This window comes from Carassius auratus, chromosome 1 (assembly GCF_003368295.1).
Source record: "Carassius auratus strain Wakin chromosome 1, ASM336829v1, whole genome shotgun sequence".
NCBI classification, from domain to species: domain Eukaryota; kingdom Metazoa; phylum Chordata; class Actinopteri; order Cypriniformes; family Cyprinidae; genus Carassius; species Carassius auratus.
In genome coordinates this window covers 29,892,924-29,911,176 of record NC_039243.1, presented here as the reverse complement: position 1 = coordinate 29,911,176, position 18,253 = coordinate 29,892,924, and the positions used below count along the sequence as shown (strand labels likewise).

The 18,253-nt window shown below is 38.7% G+C and overlaps 1 protein-coding gene across 1 annotated transcript in view; it reads left to right on the top strand.

Annotated features, from left to right (window-relative positions):
• Positions 1 to 4,949: 4,949 nt before the first annotated feature.
• LOC113106913 (dorsal-ventral patterning tolloid-like protein 1) overlaps positions 4,950 to 18,253 on the top strand; it is a 35,469-nt gene continuing 22,165 nt past the window's right edge. Inside the window, exons 1-5 of the mRNA XM_026268954.1 lie at positions 4,950 to 5,101; positions 6,251 to 6,659; positions 14,682 to 14,792; positions 17,173 to 17,253; positions 18,005 to 18,175. Of these exons, the coding sequence (XP_026124739.1) occupies positions 6,482 to 6,659; positions 14,682 to 14,792; positions 17,173 to 17,253; positions 18,005 to 18,175 (541 nt within the window). The 5' untranslated portion in view covers positions 4,950 to 5,101; positions 6,251 to 6,481. The remainder of the gene's footprint in view (positions 5,102 to 6,250; positions 6,660 to 14,681; positions 14,793 to 17,172; positions 17,254 to 18,004; positions 18,176 to 18,253) is intronic.

The following is an 18,253-nucleotide window of genomic DNA, read 5'->3' as shown; positions in this document are numbered from 1 at the left end:
GTACAGTGTAACCTCTTGTTCTTTGTCTTTGAATACAATGATAACTCTCTTTCTGTGTGTGTGTGTGTGTGTGTGTGTGTGTTGTACTCCAGCACACCGACTCTCCATTTCCCCATCGGCTGCGGTGGTGGCATGACAGACAGATGCTCTGGAGGTGTTTTCACGCCGTCTGTTGGACATTTGAGTTTTATGTATCAGAACAGCTGCTGCTAGGGATCAGCCAATCACAGAGATGAGCAGTCACCTCCACAGACACCTCACACAGACCCCGGCAGAACCCTGCCACAGCCAATCAGATCTGCGTGTGATAGGTCACTACCCCAGGAGCATCCACACAAACATGTTTTTCACATTTTCACTCATGAATCCAAAGATAAAGTCTGCAAAATCTTAGATTATCAATTGTGAATAATGACAAGAAAAATAGCAACCAAACACTACACAATAAAACATAAAACATATCTCTATTTGCCAAAAAAGGTACCATATCCAAGAAATTATAGAAACAAAAGGGATTGAAGATAAAAAATAAAGCTTCTCAAGACATTAAAAATACTCTAATATACCATATGTACAATGATGGTTTTGATATTAGTTATCATGGCAGCACTTGGTTTCTGAGGATGAACTGGAAAAAAATGTAAAATTAATTTTGCTGCGATGAAATTGTAACTGGTTTTCTATATTCGATCTGTTTCTGAAGACCTGGAAAACTGGCATGTGTAGGTAAAATTATATGTATTAAATGAAATGTGAGTATAGGCCATATGAGATAATATATCTGTAATTTGAACCATATTTTGCATGTCTTTTTTAATATATGAATGGTTACTAACCCAGAGCCTACTTGCCCATGCTAAGCAGCAAAGTCTTGAATTCCAAGAAATAATTTAACTCTGAATCACTCGTTAAGATCCTGGCTATTTTTATTCTTTATAATTAAAGATTAAACACACACTTGGGTGTAGGTCACTCACAGTGTGCATCCAGCTCTTTTTCTGTTCAGACTGTGACACAATTAGTTTTGTTTAGCCACATTTTTGACTAACGGAGCAAAGTCTGATCTGATTTGCTGCTTATTCAAGTAAACCCCCCAAAACCCTTATTGATCAGGTTTAATGTTGTCTAAATGTGCATAGACTTTCTGAATTTACAATTCTGCCTATCCAAAAGTAATACGAACAGATAATTTCACAGGCATAACTCCAGAACAATGTGAAATGCAGAAGGAATCAGATGGTCAGTAAACAACATATCTTTGAGGTCTTGAGGTGTGTTTACAATACAACCCCATACTTAATGCATTTTTAGAAGTGAAATAAGACATAAGTTAGTCATTTTGTTGTAAAGACTGTCTTTGCAAGGCCATTTCCAGAAATCTGCCCTTTACAAGTAGTGAAACATATACACACACACGCCAAACTAAACACACAGAAGCTCCTTTAGTTGATGTAACAATCCTTTCAGCATCCTTTGACAAACATCTTCACGTCCTTTTCCTGTTTCAAAGGGGGCCTTTTCCTGTTGGCTCTGCCACCTCAGCTGTCCAATCTTCCCCTGTCCACAAAGCCCGAGTGATTTGGTCTGCATGGCTCTTATCATATCTGGAGCAGTCCACACCTTTATATATGTGAGGTGATGGAGGGAAAGAGAAAATGCAAGGGGCTACACATGCACATGTTAGTTACACACACACACACCTTGTGAAATTAATATTTTGCGTGGAATGATATTGTGTAATATCTATGTAAGATCCAATCCAAATTAATGTATTCAATATAATTTAGTCAGAGTGAGTTTAATTTACTTACTTTTCAGCTGTATGTTAGGTTAGGATTTCGTTTAGTCAGTAACTGAAGAAATGTCCACACACACATACACACACTTACACACTCCCTAAAGCTGATCATAATGCACTTCCACTCTGGAGAGGAAACATATCTCACACAGCCAGAGACACAGACTCAAAGAGACACCAGTTCCTGACACACACATCCACTCTTTACTTAAGGAAAATCACAGCATGCTGATTTCCGTGTGCTAGAACGGGGCTGAAAGCTCAGCTCCTTTCAGAAATTACTCTACTGTGTACGGTGTACTTGTGAATGTACATTCCTGTAAAAGCACATGTTTTACAAGGATATATTTTTCTATCTCTCCTACTACAGCTGTTCTTTTTCTTTGAAATACTCTAATCGCACTGGTTACTGAATATTCAAATTAGAATATTCTTTTAATTCAGTTTAGAAGAACAGAAGTTCTGTTTTAACTCTAAGCCTTAAGTGCACGCATAAACAGTGTGCACTGTGTTTATACCTTTATGTGTTTTCTTTACATTTCTCCTTGTCTACTGGTCTGCATATTTCATATTCTCACCATCCTTGTAGGAGGAAATGGGTTATATTATAAAATATTGCTTACAAAATGGTAAGATATATGATTTATTCAGCTTGTTAGAGGCTTATAACGTAAAGAAAATTACGGTAAAAATGTTAAAATCTCAGCACATCCATTTCACTGACCTTGCTTCTGTCTCCTCTCTCCTGGAACACTCTCACAGCGTTTAAACAGAGGAAATCCTCTCTTCCCGTTGGCCAAGTGTGTGTTTACTCACAGAAGGACTCCACTACACTCCAGAACTGTGGTCACACACAGGGTCAAAGGGCACGGTCCCTCACTCCACACTTACACGTACAGTGTGTACCAGACTTCACCTCTCGCACCAAAGCAGTCTATGCCTTCCTCTTAGTAATTCACTCAGGCTACAAACACCCACAGAGAGTTAAGTGTATTACAAAATTGCATGAAAACAATTGACACAAAAAATAGAAAAACCCACTGTATTAAGATGTGACATAACAATATGACATTAAAAACTAGTGGCAAAAAAGTGGACTTGTGACACCTGCTTCAGAGGTTGAATGCACAGCAAAAACTACAGCCAACAGTTCTAGACTGTAGAATGTAAATTCTTTGCTTGTGGCAGTAGTCTGTATTTGTCAAAGGAAAAGCAGAGCTAGCACTTTGGATATACAAACCATAAATTAAGCAGCAACTGCTTATCATTTTCAGTATAAAAATGAGTTCTTCTTCACTTTCTTCATTCCAGATGGCTTTGTCGTTATGAACGTTTTCATATAGCCCTATTGGAATGCTCATGAGCCAATCAGAGAAGTATCTTGCGCGATGACTCTCTTAATCAGCTGAAAAGCCATCAGTGATGAGCGATCCGACTCGTTCCAAAGGTCCAGAACACAGAGCAAAAACTGGGCTTACAGATGCTCAACGATTGCAATGTTTTCTAAATTGTTATGTATGAAGGAAACTCACATAGCACATTTTAAAGCAACACATTGTAAATTTTGGCGCTCTAGTGGTTAATAAACAGAACTGCGTGCATCCTGCAGAAGAACATTCTAACCTGAGCTACTTCTCCAATTTCATGTCTAGGACGATTCACACATGTTTATGTTACTCCGCAGGATGTTTGTGTATGAATTTCTTCCTATTTCAGAAGAAATCTTTGCACAACTCCAGCACTGAACTGACCCTCGTTTGTGAGGCAGTCCGGTATAAAATGTTAGCACAAATGTACAAAACCTTTCAGTATGTTTCTGGGACATTTCCTTCGAAAATTAAAGCTCACTGGCCTATGGAGACTCCTATGTTTGTTGGTGCATCCCAATATATGACACATTTAATGGCTCTATAGCGCTAACATTGTACCTCCAGCAGCTACAGCAAGAGAACAGTAATGGCGGACCGCAGCTTCTCACTCAGGGCTGTGTATATGCTAATAGGGCAGAGAGCATCACAAATGGGCAGTACTATGTCGACTACGTCATCACAGTAGTGAGAAACCTAGAAGTAATAGTGTGGAGAGACTGTTTATTAATTATTGGGATTATAAAACAATGAGTGGGGGGATTTTTACCATTATGGGCTGGTTGTTTTCACACACAGCAGCCACACAACTGTGTTCCAACACCTTATAAAAGTGATTTTTGCATTCTATGGCACCTTTAAGTCCATTCCAGGTCTCAACCAGACAGGTCAAACTGCAGTCTGTGTCAGTTAATCTGGCACCTCGATGCTAATCGCGTCTTTATTTAATTCGTGTTCTCACTTACACCTCAATCCCAATGAACATTGTATTGCTGCTGAGGTTACTGAGGATCAGATGTCGTCCATTAAAGGCCTGGAAAATACCTCTGATTAGTGTTTGAGTGCTGGCAGTGTAAGAACCACACTGAGATTCCAGTATAGAGCAATTCAAGCATTTTAGTTTTATAAATAAATATGGACATATTGTTATTTAAGTAGCATGCACAGGGGGCAGTTGAATCTTAATTGATATATTCAGTTTGGTACACCATTGGGGGCAGTGCAAAATGCTTTTTTTTTCCGGTGGCAAAGCTGAATCAAAGTTTTCAGTGTTACATGAAATCATGCTGTTTAGGTGCTAAATTCTTATTGGTGCTCAATTATTAAGATGTGTTCCTCCTGTGTGACTGCTGGTGTGGGCAAAACCTGATCTACACACACACAAATGTGCACTCACTAAGAACTTTGTTTCACAGTATCTTCCCTGTTTCACCCATCCAGGGAGATTTCCCTCCTTTCAAATCATCTTTGCACTGAATTGGTCACTACCTATGCCCTCTGACTGACTCCTTGTCAGAATGTTAGCAGCCATTCATATATGTTAATCATTCATAATTTTAACCACTGTTTAAACCACATTTACAATCACTCTAGTGCTCTAGTCATGCAGTGCATGAGTTTTTGCTAAGTGAGGCAGATTGATGGATTGATGGCGTGACGTCAACACACAGTTACCTTGTCGTGAGGGAGGGGGGGATTAATCTGTGTGTATGTGTGTGTCGGGAGAGAGAAAGAGAGACTAGTTAATCTCCAGGGAAATGGGCACGTTTGCAATAAGCGGCACCAGTCAGTGGCTGTGGAAGAAGTGTTTTCCAGAGAGAGAGAGAGAGAGAGAGAGAGGGGAGGAGAGAGAGAGAAAGGGAATATGAGGGCAGTACTCAGGATGAGCCTGCGCTTTGAGGCTGTAAAACACTAGACCCTGAGGGCATTCTCTGAGGTAAGCTCCGTCTCTCACACATTTTAACAAGGTTTGACGCCACGGTGTTAAACTACTGCGCGTCTATTCTTTGTGTTTGTAAAGTGGCGCGCGATCAAGGCTCGGGTCTCCTCGCGTTTACTCGGACGCTCCGCTCTGTTCTGTCAGATGTGACGGAGATGCAAACTCTCCTGGGGTTAATAGGCGTTGAAGGAGATCGGGCCCCGGGGTTATGGCCGGTAAATTAGTATTAGTCAGGACTTGGGAGTGCGGTAAACGAGCTCAAAGCTGGCTTTAAGAGTCCTTTCGGCGTTTTGACAGTCCCTTCACTCAAATGAGAGAAGTTTATACACTCAGACTGAGATGTGTTGAATGGAAATGTAGCCTGCATCAGCTGCAGCCAGCGCTTTTCTAGTGTTTCTGGGCTTTCTTGCTTCAGCAGGCTGTAGCTATTTTGAGGTACACACTTACCAAATTAAAGCAGCCTCACGCAGCAAATTACACACTGAGAAACTGCTTTTAGTTCAGTTTGACAGAGAGACAGAGAGAGAGAGAGAGAGAGAGAGAGAGAGAGAGAGAGAGAGAACATGTTTGTTAAATGTCACACCACAGCCGCTTTTACTGTCACCCACTAATAAAGGGACTGTTGTATTTATAACGGTTTTTAAATACGATCTCACCTACATGGAACTTGCGTTACATCCTGAAGGTTTGTATAGGCGACGGAAAACAGTGCTTTTGTCGAATCATTGCTCACGGTTTAGTGAATGTGTGACTTTTACAGCTACCGGCTCTTTTTGGTTGATCTCGGACGCATTGTTAAAAACATGTTTCCTGTGTTTATAATGCACGAAAGATGTATGTCTGTTCTTTTAAAAGTGGATGTATGCACTTTTAAATTACTGTTCCTATACCTTTTGATGTTATGTGTGAATAACACAAGGATTGCTACCTAATTACATTGCACTCTGTGTAATTAGGTCTTCTTCTTCTCTATCTATCTATCTATCTATCTATCTATCTATCTATCTATCTATCTATCTATCTATCTATCTATCTATCTATCTATCTATCTATCTATCTTCATTTAAATATTAATTTAAATGTGCATCACGCCTCATCCGCTGCCACCAGTGTCTTGTTTCATTTTAAAACTGGCTTTCATTGCAGATCTGCGTCTTCAGGAGAACTGACTGTGGAAGAGGAAAGCGAGCTGGGATCAGCAGCAGTTGTTGAGGTTGTCCAGCTGAGATGCGCGACGCTGACGGTCCTGCCCCGTCTGTCGAACCGGACCAATGATGATAATGAAGATGATGATGTCCACGAGGCGCGTGTAGCGCTAAATCACCACCTCCGGACTCTAGGAGACCCTCGACTGATCCGCGCTCATTCAAACTTCAGATGGACTACCTTTACTCAGCACTGACCTGTAAAATGAATTGGATCACACTCCTGCTGGCCGGCTTGACTTTATGGGGCAAAGTGTCCGTGCACAGCTGCTTAGATTACGATGACAGTTATGATTATTATGAAGAGGACAAAACAGAAACGATAGACTACAAGGATCCCTGCAAAGCTGGTAAGACGGTTTTGTGCGATTTATCCTTGCTTTTGGTCTGAAAACATTTTTTGTGAGGTGATGAAAGGAGAAAGAAAGCATAAAAATTTCAATCTCGTTCCTGTATAGTGATAAACGGAAGGAGGAGTGAATTGTTGGGCTTGTTTTTCTCAAACTCTGTTTATTTTTGCACTGGTTACGCATTGAGTCCTCTGCTGCGCGAACATCTGCGACGCCTTTTTATTCTCTTTTTTTCTCTTTCTTTTTTTTTTTTTGACGTAGAAATATCCCCCACAAGCCTCGCACGACCCCTCCTCTCCCCCTGAAATGATCTGACCCGCTTTAATTCGGTTTCTCCCGGGATGATCCCGGGGCTCGCGAGTCCACGTGCGCTCCGCTGTCATTAACCCGTGCCTTCCGCGCGCACGTTTGTCCACCTGCACGATTTACAATCTCTTACATAATTATTATATCAATCTAACGGATGTGTAAGTGAGTTCACTCCCTCCATCTGAATCAGTATTTAACTTGCAGGCAAACGTTATGACGAATGTTATTAGAATAATTCATGTTTATTATGTAAGGAACGAGTAATTACAATATGCGCCTTTTATATGTACTGACATTGTGCATAATTGTATTTGTATTTAACATTTATTTTTACGTAAGGATTTAGATTGTAAAGCCTAAACACCTATGGAGATTGTTCATGTAATATGGAGGGTTAAACTGTAAAGATTACAGTAGCACTCAAGGAACAGTGTGTATATGTATGTATATAGTCAATATTAGTGGTGACGTGTATGTATTGTATCTTTATGTTGACACATCTTCATAAAGAAGGCCAGTAATATGATTTTTTTTCACTCTGTCCTCTCTTGGATGTGTAAGTAAACTCCACCTAAGGGAGAGCAGATGTTTAAATGCATCGTCTGCAATTACATTTGGTAAAATTGCTCTGTTCCTCCCTCTCTTGCATGCCAACACAAATTCTCTCTCTCACTTTCCTTTGTGTATATATCATGTTTACTCAGGAACTATAAATCTGAGCATTGGTTTCTCTGCTGCAATGTGTTGGCATTGTTTCCAGGCTTTCTTGAGATAATGTATGTACACACGCAGAGGGCACACATACTGTACACACAGGCAATATAGATTACGGATAAGAATGAAAACAAAAGCACCTGTCTGAGTTGTTTTTAGAGGTCATTGTAAGAGTGTTTGTATGTGTGCAGTGTGTATGAATGTTTGGATTAGTGTGTCTATGATTGGGTGTATGCGTGTAGGAGTTTGACTGTTTTACAGTCATAGGGAGGACCTCTGTTTTCCCAAACTGTGAAATATTCTGCCTAGATTTTGACAGGCTCGTTGATAGCAGTACTACTGGGAAAGGGTGGACAACATCATCACATAACCTTTAAGCACATACATACATAAATAGACAAAGAAAAACACTTTTAATCTTTATTACACACACTTCTGTCAGATTTCTATCACATATTCCCATCTTAATTCATACTGTTAGTACTGGAACTTTAAGATGCTAGTAAACAGCCTGTATAACATGTGTATGAACATACCCAACTTCCTTATAACTACCAGTGTACACCCAAGATGACCGAATCTCAGTATAACATTTCAGGTGTGGTTCATCTGCCATCATGCTAAACCTCCGTTGATGTTCGGTCTACTTTGGGCAGTGGCCCCGAAAACATCATGATGTTACAGTAATATTAAAAAGAACACACACGCACACATGCATGCACACACGCGCACACACACACACACACATATATATATACAGTTGATATATCGTTGATACAGTAATGACACGTATTGGTGGAGTTGGCGTTAAAGTGCTTGAAACATCTTTGCATCACACCAGGTGAAATGCTGACCATCCAAAAGCTGTCCAGATCATTGAGCGTTTTCGATCCAGCTCTCTCTTATGCTAACATTAGCCTCTCTCTTAGCTGAAGGAGCATTTTACTGATGCATTTGTTTGCAGAAATAGCCTTACATTAGCATATCTGCCCTGTGTTTGTGTTTGAGCAGAAATAGCCTTGCTAATTAAAGGCAAGGTGTCAATGAGGGGAGCTGCTGTGCCTTTCAGATGAATGGTCCCAAATTTAGTTTAATTGTTTACAGGAACACAGTATTAAAACTTGGCTTCATTTGACATAGCACACACAAACACGTTGTTTTTTTTTGTTTTTGTTTTTGTAGGAACTTTCCGTAGTGATGCTGTATATTTTATTATTCTGCGTACACTGTGTCTCTAACTCAGTCCCTTTTCCTTAACACAACCCTCACAGAAAACATAAAATAAACATAATTTGATATGATTTATAAGCTGTTTTTCCCATGGGGCCAAAAATGTCAGGTTTAATTATCCTTAACATAGGGTTTACCTGAACCACACTTTTGCTAATCTGATTCTCTTTTACATGTGTTGTTTTTATTAAAAGCTAATTGTGATTACTAAACACTAGCCGTACACATTTTGGCATTTGTAGATATAAATCAAGACATTATTCACTCTCTTTATTAACTATATCAAGGGTTTTGGCATTGCATGTTGGTTTGGTTAAGTTTTGCCAGTGTTTTATTGTACTGTAGGGTTGGAAAACCTGAAATGCATGCACATTTACTTCTGAATGTTCAAGGTGTACCACTTTCATGAGTTCCTATTAATAGTTTCTTTTGATTGACCCAACAGAAGGCTATTAGCTTCATTAATGAGGTAAATGCATTGTTAAGAACTTCTGTTCTTGTTTACAGGAGCTCTTTTGGTTTCAGTAGGTCACTAAAGGACTAGTAACATTATACAGTCATTAGGTGATTTTATCTGTTTCTGTTATCTTAAGACATTGTAAACCTAATGACATTGTTGCCACAGAATAACCAATCTTTTCTGATTATGCAAATTTAGCCCACGCCCCCTTGTTTAGGCAAGAGGAATATAAACAAACCCGAAGGGAGTTTACTGGGCGTGTTTGCAGACAGACTTAGCTTAAGGGGCAAACACGCTACTCTCAAAATGAGAGTCAACATCTTTGATTGACAGCATTTACAATATTGCCAAAGTTTTTACACAGTACTTATAATAGCAAAATTAAAATACTGAAAATAAATGAGGTCAGGTAAAGGAAATAATATTTACACTATTCTATTACCTTCTTCTCACCATATTGTTTATTCATAGTGATTGCACTTCATTCCTCACTCTTTCTTCAATGCACATATTATTTTTTTTAGCGTTTAGTTGAGTTTGTGGTATTGTAGTTTATAATTCTCTAGTTTATAGTAGCCTGGATCCAGTAAACAAGGGCATCTTAATGGCAGAGAAGTACAATGGTAATTCATAAAAATGTAATAAACAAAGCAGATAATACTTTATTGTCCTTCATATTAGTGATGAACATCACCATTGGCAAGTCAATGCTTTACTGAAGATAAGCTAGTCTCTCTCTCATTGAGAAACTGCACCTGTCACAAAAAAAGCGAAGAATACACATCATCACAATTTTGTTTTTAATATCTAATAGTTTTGGTGGCTTAGTGTGAGGAGTTTTTTTTTTTTTTTTTTTAAGTCATCCTAGATTTTTTTAACTGAGGTAAGAGTTATTAAAGATAGATTTGCTTACATTTGTGTCCAATTTCATCAGCAATTCATGCAGTACAATAATGTAGGCAAGTATATGCTACATACCAAATCTCAACAGCTAAAATCTGCTAAATGTGACTAAAAGACATGCAGATATTAACATCTTTATTTTCTGTAAAGCTGCTTTGAAGCAATGTGTATTTTGAAATAATTTTGATTTTACATGATCAATTCTGGATAATAACACCACTTAGCTTAAATATACATTATATATCTTATAAAATTAATGATCATTTAAAAAACCCTTTTAATTACTCACCAACATGTATGTTATATTATGCAATGCAGCTGGGTGTTAAATTTACATCTACATACGTGACAGATTCATATCCATCTATTTACATATTGCTTATGACCTTGTATCATATGTGTGTGTACAGTGGAAATGACTCTGTGTGGTTGATCATCTTGCTGCTGTTGTTCTTGCGAAAACAGAATGTGAATATTTGGCCGTGTGCTTATCTCATGCCATTAGAGTGCACTAAACACATTTCCATCTCTTTGTACACTGATTTCCCTCACTGTGTGTGTGTGTGTGTTTTGGTGTGTGTGTATGTGCGCGTGTGTGTGAACGAATGTGGGAGCCCACTTCATTCAGGCAGTTATCTCTTCCTGGTAGCCTGCATCCTGCCACTTAGCTTGAGAAGAATCTCTCTCTCTCTCACTCACACATGCACACACACACATGCCTTCATTCATGCCCCTTACAAAAGAGGGTTTTTGTCATAAAACTGTGGACACAGCAAAACATAGAGTGTGAGTGAGTGAAAAGAGAAAAAAACTTTCACTTGCAGTTTTATTGTTCGACTGTCTGCAACGTAGAAGTGTTAATCTAGAGAGTTGTATTCAAATACACTCAATTTAATTTTACATTCAGGATTTACTACATCACACATGTCATCAGTCTGTCCTCACATCTCACATGATTTTTTGCACTTTGACTTCGTTTACTTCAGCTTTTCTTTGAAGTCAGCTTCAAACAGTAGTTAAATCAGTAGTTGAGCTGTTCTATAATTGTGAGATGGAGACGGTATACGTTTAATAAAAAAAAAGATTTTCCAGGAGCACTCTGGTCTGAGAGCCAGCTTCCGAAAATTCCCCAAAATTCCCGCATCAGCACTCTTCTCCGCCATGGACTGTTTGTTTTGGAATAGTGAAACATGAGTCAGCGATCCACGCACTTCCTCCTAGAATGTGTTTTACTAATTAAACAATTACGCCTTTACACATCCTGATGTGTGAAAAGGTTCTTTGAAGCTCCGACAATGGTAGTGTCTGAAGTCTTTCTGTCTGTCTCTCATACACACAGTGGTACATTTACTAAGAGTGTGATGACAGTGATGGTTGGTCTCTCCCAGACCTGTTTTAACATCCGATTTGGTTGATTACAAGTAGTTAGTAATAAATAAAGATGTATATTGACTCTGTATGTATCTAATTGCTGCATATTTGGAGTGCATTTGTAGTGTAAAGTCTTTATCTCATTGAAATGATTATTGAAAAAAATGATCTGACTCTGTGGTAGACAGTATGAACAACTAAGCTTGCAAATTGTCAATGGCTGTACAAAAATATCTACATTTGCTCAAAGCAAAGCAATTATATGATGGTCGATGTTTTTAGAAAATGGATTAATTGATTTAATAAGCATTTGTCATACTGTATGACAATGACATTTTTTGTTGCATTTTTGCTTTAGTGTAATCTAATTACTTTTTTTTTTCAGTCGTTCACGTGTCATGTATATAGACACATAAATGCCATTGTTCAGGTTACTGCTCTGATTAATGCTTGTCTTAAAAAAAACCTGTATGTAAGTTTCAAACATTGTCAGGATGCAAGTTGACATCAAGCAGTTATTGTAACTGTTCGGATGTGTATGTGTTTTGTTGCACATGTTTGTGCTTGCTGGAATGCTTTTTAGGCTGTCACCCAAAATGCTTTGCGTCATGTCTCTCTGACATGTGGTGCAGATGTCTTTAGTTACGCATGTCACTGATAAACAGAAACACCACGCTCATCCTTCAGCTCCCATGATACTCATCCATCAGACTCCGCTGCATGCTTCTATGCATTTAATGAGGAAGGGATTCTCTGTATTAAACTGACATCACAGTAATGAAGCATCAACATATGGACTCTCTAAACCCGTAGTGTGTGTTGATCGGTGCCTCCCTGCAGGATTCTCCACAACATCTGCCGCCTGTGTGTACTGTGGGACTGTCTGTGGGATTGACGAAGAGAAGATAATCAGTTGATTCAAGTACAGTCTTCAGCTCTGTTCCAAAGCTGAGTGAGCTGTTTGGCTATCATAGACAGTTGAGAGTAATAAAGCTTGACATTAGTGTGTTGTTAAGATAATATATATGTGTGTGTGTGTGTGTGCTACCGTATATATTATATAGATTAAAACGTGTACTTGTAATCAACATTTCTCTTGCTTTATCCACCTTTTTGGATTGATCATAATTATGCTGTCTACCATAGTCATCTCTTATAATGGCTGAAAATCACCGGGATTTGGAACAGAGATTTTTGAGAAACTAGATTTTGAAGTGGTTTACTGAATGTGTCAATTTGGATCTACTTTTTAATTGTTTTTGGTGAGATTTGCAATGCAAAAAAAAAAAAAAATACTTCAAAGCGATCTCTATGTACTTGCTGAGACGAGTTTAGTCAAATTGAATGCATTGTTAGTTACAGCAGTGCTTACCTCTAACTCTTAAATCATTCAAAGGAAACAGTGAAAGTGATTTGGATGTTTCCAGGATAACTTGGAGAGTCTCATTTGGGACTGTAGTGTGACCTCCAGGATAATCTCCCGTTTTAATACACAATTTTATCTGCGGATATCACTGCACCCAGATTAAATCACACCTCCCGCCACACTACAGTAATCTTGGAGATTATCATTTCATATTTGCCAAAACCTTTTTATTCCTCTCCAGATGACACATTCTGCAGAGGTCTCTTTGTTCCCATTTAAGCAGATGTAAAGCTGTTACATTTAACAATCCACATGTCACTGTGATGGTCACGTTAGTCAGTTCATAATCGATTCTTAAGTACAGCCTCAGCTCTGTGTTTATCGATCCTCTCAGCTGAAGTTATTGACTGGTGCTAAATTAAGATGTGCAGTCAAAGTCTCATTGATGTTAAGTGAATACATGATTGCTGAGGCATTACAGGGCTTCAGTCCCAGACATTGCAAATCAATGTTTAAATTCAACACAAAGCTTTTTCCACTGTGGTCATGTCTAAACACTTTGCCTTGTTCATCTGGATACACATTTAGCATATTTTGTCTTGTCTCATTGTCAAGGCTGTTATGAAAACTGCAGAGACCGTACTGTATGTCAGCTTTTAAGTATAAAATTATTTAGCAGATTTGCATGCTTTAATATCGATGGATGAATGGCGTTGCAATCTTATGTAATGTGGAAGAAACAATTTGAAGCCACATAGTGATTTACTATTAAAAGTCAACTTTGCAATTGCATTTTATAAAAATAAAATATGAATATGCTTTTCTTGAATTTTCATGTATGATTATAACAACTGCATAATTTCTATCTACGTTTGCAAAAGCATTGCTAATATTAGTTCTGTATGAAGGTTGTGATCCATGGGAGACTCCAGCTATATATGAATGTGAATGGATCACAGTCACAGATTAAAGCTGAATATTGTCTGAGGAGTTGATGGGGGAGGGATGGATGCTTGTACACACACGTGTGCATGCAATCATAAACAATGCATGAGAAACAATAGTGGCGGCCTAAAGGTGCAGTTCACCGTTACGTGTACATACACACTCACACACACACACATGGACAGAGTGTATTCCAATATAAAACAATCAAGCTATCTTAAAGCATAATTCCTCATTGTTTATTGTTTTCTTATCAAGGTTGAGGAGAGTATTCCCTGCCAAAATAACTTGCACACACAAATGGCGTAGTTCCCAATATTATCTTTTTTTTTTATGGCCATCTCTGTGACCTCCTTGGCGACAGGCTAATGATGCATGATGTCATGACTGTAGATGAACATTAGGAATGTCGGAGCATGCGAGATATGGACATTATGTGAACAGGGTTGGTAAGATCGCAACAGGAAGTATGTACATGCTCGCTGACACACGCTTGTTAATTTTTAATCAGCATCTCTGAGGGTGAAAGAGCGAAGGACAAGTTGCCAGCCCGAGATTTTTCTTCTCTAGTTAACTTGTCAATCGATTGCATATGCAGCAAACCTTAAATTAGCATCAGTCAATAGCTCAGGCCGCTCTGGTGTGAGTCTCAGACGTGTCTGCCAGCACACAGAACATCAATCTATGGTGCTGCCAATAATATCATTGTCTCTTTTCTTTCCAGCTGCATTTTGGGGAGATATTGCCTTGGATGAAGAAGACTTGAAAATGTTTCAGATCGATGGAACAATAGAGCTTTTACAGCAGTCGCATGGGAGAAAGGGACACGCGTCGGGTAAGACACATGGGATATCACACCGCAGTTGTCGACAGTAGTTTAAAATTGGCCAGTTTGTGAACTAATGAAGAACTGGTTCTTTTTAAGATTTGGGAAAAAGCCTCAAACTCTTGATTTAACAGTTTGAATCAGACTTAGTAAACTGTCTTACTGAGACTTGCAGCTATATGCATGTTAAATATTCTCAATATTATAGTTAATTGCTTATTTAAATGTTATTTCTAGTCATTTAGTCTAGTATTTTTTATTTTTTTTCGTCTAGAGCTCTACATATTATTAACTGACAAATCTGTCACATAATCTGGATTTGAAAAATGAAAGGTCCTCAATTTATTTTGAGGTTCTAAGGCTCATGTTTTTTTCAGCTGAGTTCAGTAGCAGATGTTTGGTAGATGAGGTTAAAGCTGCAGTCAGCAGCTGTTGAGGGTTGTTTCTGGTGCAGAACAACAACAATGACTCTTTCTACAGTAAGGTTCACGGTTTGGGCTTCGGTTTGACTCAGTCCTTGAAGCCACCCATGTGCTTGCTTTTTCATCCTGATGTCATCTTTGGAATCAGACCTTCCTCCGGGTGTTAAATGCTCTGATCTAGCACTGGCCTCTGTGCAGTTTTGACTGCAGGGTGACACAAAGAACCACACACATACTGTATACGGTAGCCTCTGTGGATTTTGCATTTAAGGGAATTTCTCAATGAGTCTGAGAAGCTGAGTTGTAATAAGCAATGTTTTTTCTAAGTTGCATGCATGTAGAAGAAATGATATGCAGTGCACAGGACAGATGCAAAAATGAGTTGGGGAAGCCATTTGATTGCTAAATAATTGCAATGCTCGGGTAAACTGCAGTAAAGTTGGCATTGCCATAGAACGGGTTAATGCAGTTTACAGGTTTCATAGAAAGAGAATGATGTCCGCCAAATCAGTCGCTGCAGAACTCGAGTACTTTAATAGTTGGGGATGAAATAGCTCTTTATGTAAGAATTGAACTGATCTGCGTGAGATTTTTAATAAAGTTTCTTGGTAAGTAACACAGCACTGTTAAAATGTTTTCTCAGGTAACCTAAAATGTGCATTTTTTTAGTTACATCAAGAGTCAAATTAAATTTAAATAGCACATCAAAGTTAAAAGTTACTCACTTTTGTGTGTGTGCTGTACAGGTGTGGTATAAAGAATGTTTTGTTCGGGTGGCTGAAATGTTCACCCAATACAGAAAAGTTTTGCTGATGAGGGAACATAAGGATGGAATAGATGTCCATGATTGTGTTGTGGGTTGTGGGTGATTTAAATTTATTAAAGTCGAAGTGAAGTTGAAGAATGTGTGGGGATATTGGGAGTGTATAGCTTCAGGTGATTAGACGTGATAAATGCTTCTGTCTCCACTCCACTGCACCATCAGCAAACAATCGTGTGTGTGTTTGCATAGCAAGGTCTTTGTCTTCCACTCCTTATGTAATGGGAAAAGTGCAGAAGCGTATGTGGGTGCAAATGCTAGTTTAATGTGAGATAGAACAAACATTGTTAAGAAAGTCCTTCCTTGCTGATATCTAAACTAAAAAAAGTAAAAATGTGAGTGTGTGTGTGTCTTTTCCAGTGGCACATTGTTAAGGTAAAACAGGATACAATCTCAAGAATGAGTGATGACTTCTTAGACTAACAGCCAACTAAGAGAAATTGACCTTGCTGGGTAGCAACGTTGTCAGCAACATCACCTTTATAATCGTCTCAGTCTGGCAGCAGAAGATGGAAGTGAGGCCAAGAAGACGATAAGGATTCAGCTTTGCGCTTCCGTTCTGACTGGGGTTGTTACAGGATGTGCCACCGGGGCAGAAGGGCAAACTGCATCAGGACCAGGAACAGCAAACCAGTCAGCACAGGTCTTTCTTGGCATCAGGATGCTGTCTGTCTGTCATGGAGACAACAGCACACGCTTGTATACCTGCCAGTGTTACGTGTGAGAGATGGAGCATTTGTGCTCAGACTTTTCCTGTGTCTCGGATTCAGAGAGAATTGTTTGTTCCCCACTTTCCTGTCTGCCTCAGAGAAATTCCAGAGAGAGAGCGAGACGGGGTAAATGCAAAAGGAAGATGTGTGAATAGAGATGTTACGTGAGAACCCTGGGAGTGAAAGACAAGAGTAGGTGAGATGTTGAACGAAGAAAAGAGTGGTCAATGGGTAGATGGATGAAATAGGTGTGATAATCACAGAGAGATGGGTTTTTCCATCTTTTCTTGGCTCACTGACAGTGTTCTTGTAACATTATAACAGCTAAAGTTTGGTTTTAAACTAGGTTTACTCAACATATAATTAAAATTCCCACAAAATGATATCACTCTCACAGCATTCTCAAAATTATTTCGTTGTATGTTTCTTTTTCTCAGGTTTTCTAGGAGAGCATAATCCCAGTAATAAGAGAGGTTCATTACATCTGTTGCTTGATAGAATACGACGGTTAGGTTTTGGTAAGTTTGGATTGCTTCTCAACTTTTTTGATCAGTTCATCTTATTGTGAACGATTAATCCATGCATAATGTTTCTATTTGATGTAAATTTGACATATGTCGATCTTTCGGTGAAACGACACTTTTCTTTTGTGACGAATGCAGGACCATCCCTTTTTAAATTCAACCTACAGTACAAATTCAGCATAAATACAGTTTCTAAGAGCAATTATTTCTAATATTTCTCCAAGAAAGTTCTAGGAGCAAATTTATTTAAGAGTGAACAAATGTAACAGATTTTTGCAAGGCTGATATCAATTATCATGAAAGTTCAATAACTATGAAATGTCTCCCACGAGAAACATTATAACTTAACTTAACTAAATTTGTTGACATTTTTATTTAATAAATGCACATTTATATTTGTAATCATGCAGTTTGAGGAAGATATATATAAGATGTCCTGTGTTTGCAAAAACTGAACAACAAAATATAAATCTAAAAAATATTCACAATTGGTCATTTGAATCTAGCCCTATTAGTGCAGCTTTATTGCACTGGAATCGTATCAGTAGTGTTGTCATGTGTTGTCTGGATGGATTTTATTGTGCATGTTTAACCGTTAGAGAACAAACTCTTAAGAAATACGACCTAATTTTGACAGTTCAACATATTTTAATATATTTAAACCCAACTCTCATTACTTGGGGTGGTTTGGCATTCGATTTAATGTTCCTGTAAGATGCTTTCTACCATTCGCTCTATGGTGTAGAGTCGGTACCAGTCAACAGCCGAAAAGATGTGTCAAGCTCCAAGGCTGGAGGGAAGAGTGTAAAGAGCGACAGAGGTGTGAAGTCTCGAGTGCCACGTGCAGCCACATCCCGAGCTGAGAAGATCTGGCCTGGAGGAGTCATCCCTTATGTCATAGGAGGCAACTTCACCGGTAAAGAGACCCGAGTGTGTGTGTGTGTGTGTGTGTTTAACATCAACATATGAATGTGTGTGATTTACGTATAATGGT